The sequence below is a fragment of the Juglans regia genome, chromosome 2 (assembly GCF_001411555.2).
Source record: "Juglans regia cultivar Chandler chromosome 2, Walnut 2.0, whole genome shotgun sequence".
NCBI classification, from domain to species: domain Eukaryota; kingdom Viridiplantae; phylum Streptophyta; class Magnoliopsida; order Fagales; family Juglandaceae; genus Juglans; species Juglans regia.
Window position 1 is genome coordinate 14,304,823 of NC_049902.1, and position 2,837 is coordinate 14,307,659.

General features: G+C 40.8%; 1 protein-coding gene across 1 annotated transcript; it reads left to right on the forward strand.

Annotated features, from left to right (window-relative positions):
* Nucleotides 1–962: 962 nt before the first annotated feature.
* Nucleotides 963–1,787, forward strand: LOC108995794. The gene has a single exon (XM_018971426.1). The coding sequence runs from the start codon at nt 963–965 to the stop codon at nt 1,785–1,787; it is 825 nt and encodes a 274-aa protein (XP_018826971.1).
* The last annotated feature ends 1,050 nt before the right edge of the window (nt 1,788–2,837 follow it).

The window sequence follows — 2,837 nt, forward strand, 5'->3', positions numbered from 1 at the left end:
CACTGGGTTTGATGACTAGAGATTGGGGAGTACAGATTGGAGCTTTAGTGGGGCCAAGTCCTTGAGGTAGATGCTGGGGAAGATGGTATTGGGTGGGGAAAATTTCTTAGGGTCAGAGTAGAGGTTCAATTACAGAAGACAATCTCTAGGGGAAGGTTTATTTGCATGCAGGGGAAGAAGATTTGGATAAACTTCAAGTATGAGAAACTCCCTAGATTTTGTTTTTCATGCAGATGGTTAGTTCATGGGCCTCAAGGTTGCTCTAAGGGCGTTCAGGCTTTGGGGTCAGATGAATCTCAGTTTGGAACATGGTTAAGAGCGGATGACAATATGCGTAGGAGATCTTTCTTTCAGTCATCTGGTACCTACAATACCGCTGGGGTGGGATTAGACGGCAGTTCTAAAAATGGGGGGTTTCGGCAGAATACAGGTCAAGAACAGAGGAAAAGTTGGGACGATAGAGTTCCTCAACGAGCCTTTGATGGTGAAATGAAGCAGAAATCCATTACTCCAGATAGCTCCGTAGCGGATACAGACAGCTTGGTTAGTGGAGAGCAAAGAGATATTCGGGTGCATCAATCTATTGGGACTAATGGAAAGGGAGTGGACACAGAAGGGAAAAGGGACGATGAGGATGCTAGACTTGCTTTGGGGCATGCACAAACAGATAGTGGTAATTCGGATTCCAAGAAAGTCAGAGGTCAGTTGAGGATGGAAACCATAGCAACAGAACAAGAAAGCTAATCTATTAAAGCAAGTGGAAGATGGAAACGTAAAGCTCATGGCCAAGGTACTTTACTATCTGAACCTATTTTGATTCTTGGTAGTAAACGCTCCATGAACAATCTGGTTGATATGCCTAATTTAGTGGAGGGGGTAAAAAAGAGTAAAATAATGGTGGCCATTCCTGAAGAGATTACTAATGTATCGGTGGAGGCTGGTAGTCAGCCCCGCCGAACAATATGAAACTCTTAAGCTGGAACTGTCGGGGGCTTGGGAACCCCCATACAGTTCAAAGTCTTGGTCTTCTGATCAAGGAAAAAGATCCTGATATGGTTTTCTTAATGGAAACTAGGTTATATGGTGATCGGGCTAGGAACATTGCTAGAAGATTCAAATTTGAGGGTTGTATAGTCGTTGATGCAGTGGGGAGAAGTGGTGGTTTCTTACTCTTTTGGAAGCAAGACATTCATTATGAGTTGTTTAACTATTCTAAACGACACATCAATGGATTTGTTTATAATAAAAAAGCTGGCCCTAAGTGGATGTTATCTTGTTTCTATGGTGATCCAATAGTTAGCCAAAGAAGTGAGTCCTGGCGATTATTAAAATCTTTCAAGCCTGATAACATGGGTTGGTGCATCATTGGAGACTTCAATGAAATATTATCCAATGATGAGAAGAAGGGGGGAAGGATAAGGGGAGAACACCAAATGAATTTATTTCGGCATGTGGTTGAGGATGGCCAGCTCTTTGATCTTGGATGGAGGGGTGCAAAATTTACTTGGAGTAATCGGCATGAGGATTCTTCTTTTACAAAGGAGAGACTGGACAGGGCTCTAGCCAACAAAGAATGGAAGAAAATTTTTACAGTTTCTAGTGTGGAAACCATGACAGCTTTGTGCTCAGACCACAGCCCTATCTTTCTTGACTGTAAGTCTGGGTATGGATCAGGATATCGAAGGTCGTACAATCAATTTAAGTATGATGCAAGCTGGAGCAAAGAAGAAGTTTGTACGGACCTAATCTCAAATGAATGGTTGAAAAGGGCTGATTGCGGGAGTTGAATGAAGAATGTGCAATGGAAGCTTGAAGCTTGTAGCAAAGGTTTAAAGTTATGGAGTAAAAATTTACTGAGAAACAGAAATCGAGCCATAAATGAGAAGACAAAGGAGCTTAGTTGGCTGCAGAGAGATGAGGATGCGGCTAATATGAGTCTGATAAAAATAATACAATCTGAGTTGGGTTTCTTATTAGATCAGGAGGACACAAGATGGAAACAAATGGCAAAAAGACATTGGTTAGCACATGGAGATAGAAATACTAAATTCTATCACGCATGTGTAAACCAAAGAAGAAAAAAGAATCTTATCAAAATGGTGATATCTGATGAAAAGAAGCAGCTGGAGGGTCAGGAGGAAATTTCAGATGGTTTTTTGCAGCATTTCTCCAAAATTTTTACATCTTCTAATCCATCTCAAGTCTCAATTTCTCAGTGTATACAAGGAGTTGATCACATTATTCAGGGGAGTCGCAGCATCTTCTTGAAAAGGCCTTCACTCGAGCTGAAGTAGAGGAGGCTATTGGTCAAATGTGCTCTGGAAAATCTCCTGGGCCTGATGGCTTCAATGCAGGGTTTTTTAAAGACCATTGGGATAAAGTGGGTGAGGAGGTAAGTGAGGCTGTGTTGGATTTTTTCAGAATTGGTATTATGCCCCAAGGTTTAAATCATACCCTCATTGTGCTGGTTCCTAAGGTTAATTCCCCTACCTATATGCATCAATTTAGACCAATTAGCTTATGTAATGTCCTTTATAAGTTGATTTCTAAAGTTCTTGCTAATAGGTTAAAGGGTGTGTTAACAAATATCATTTCTTAGAACCAAAGTGCTTTCATTCCTAGTAGATTAATTTCTGATAATATTATGGTGGCGTATGAAGTGCTTCACTCTATGAAATCCAAACAGAAAGGCAAGTCAGGCAATATGGCTATATAACTTGATATGTCTAAAGCTTTTGATAGGGTAGAATGGGATTTCTTAGAGGCCATTTTAAGGAAATTGGGGTTTAGCGAGAGATGGATTAACCTTATCATGGCTTGTGTAAGATCTGTCAGCT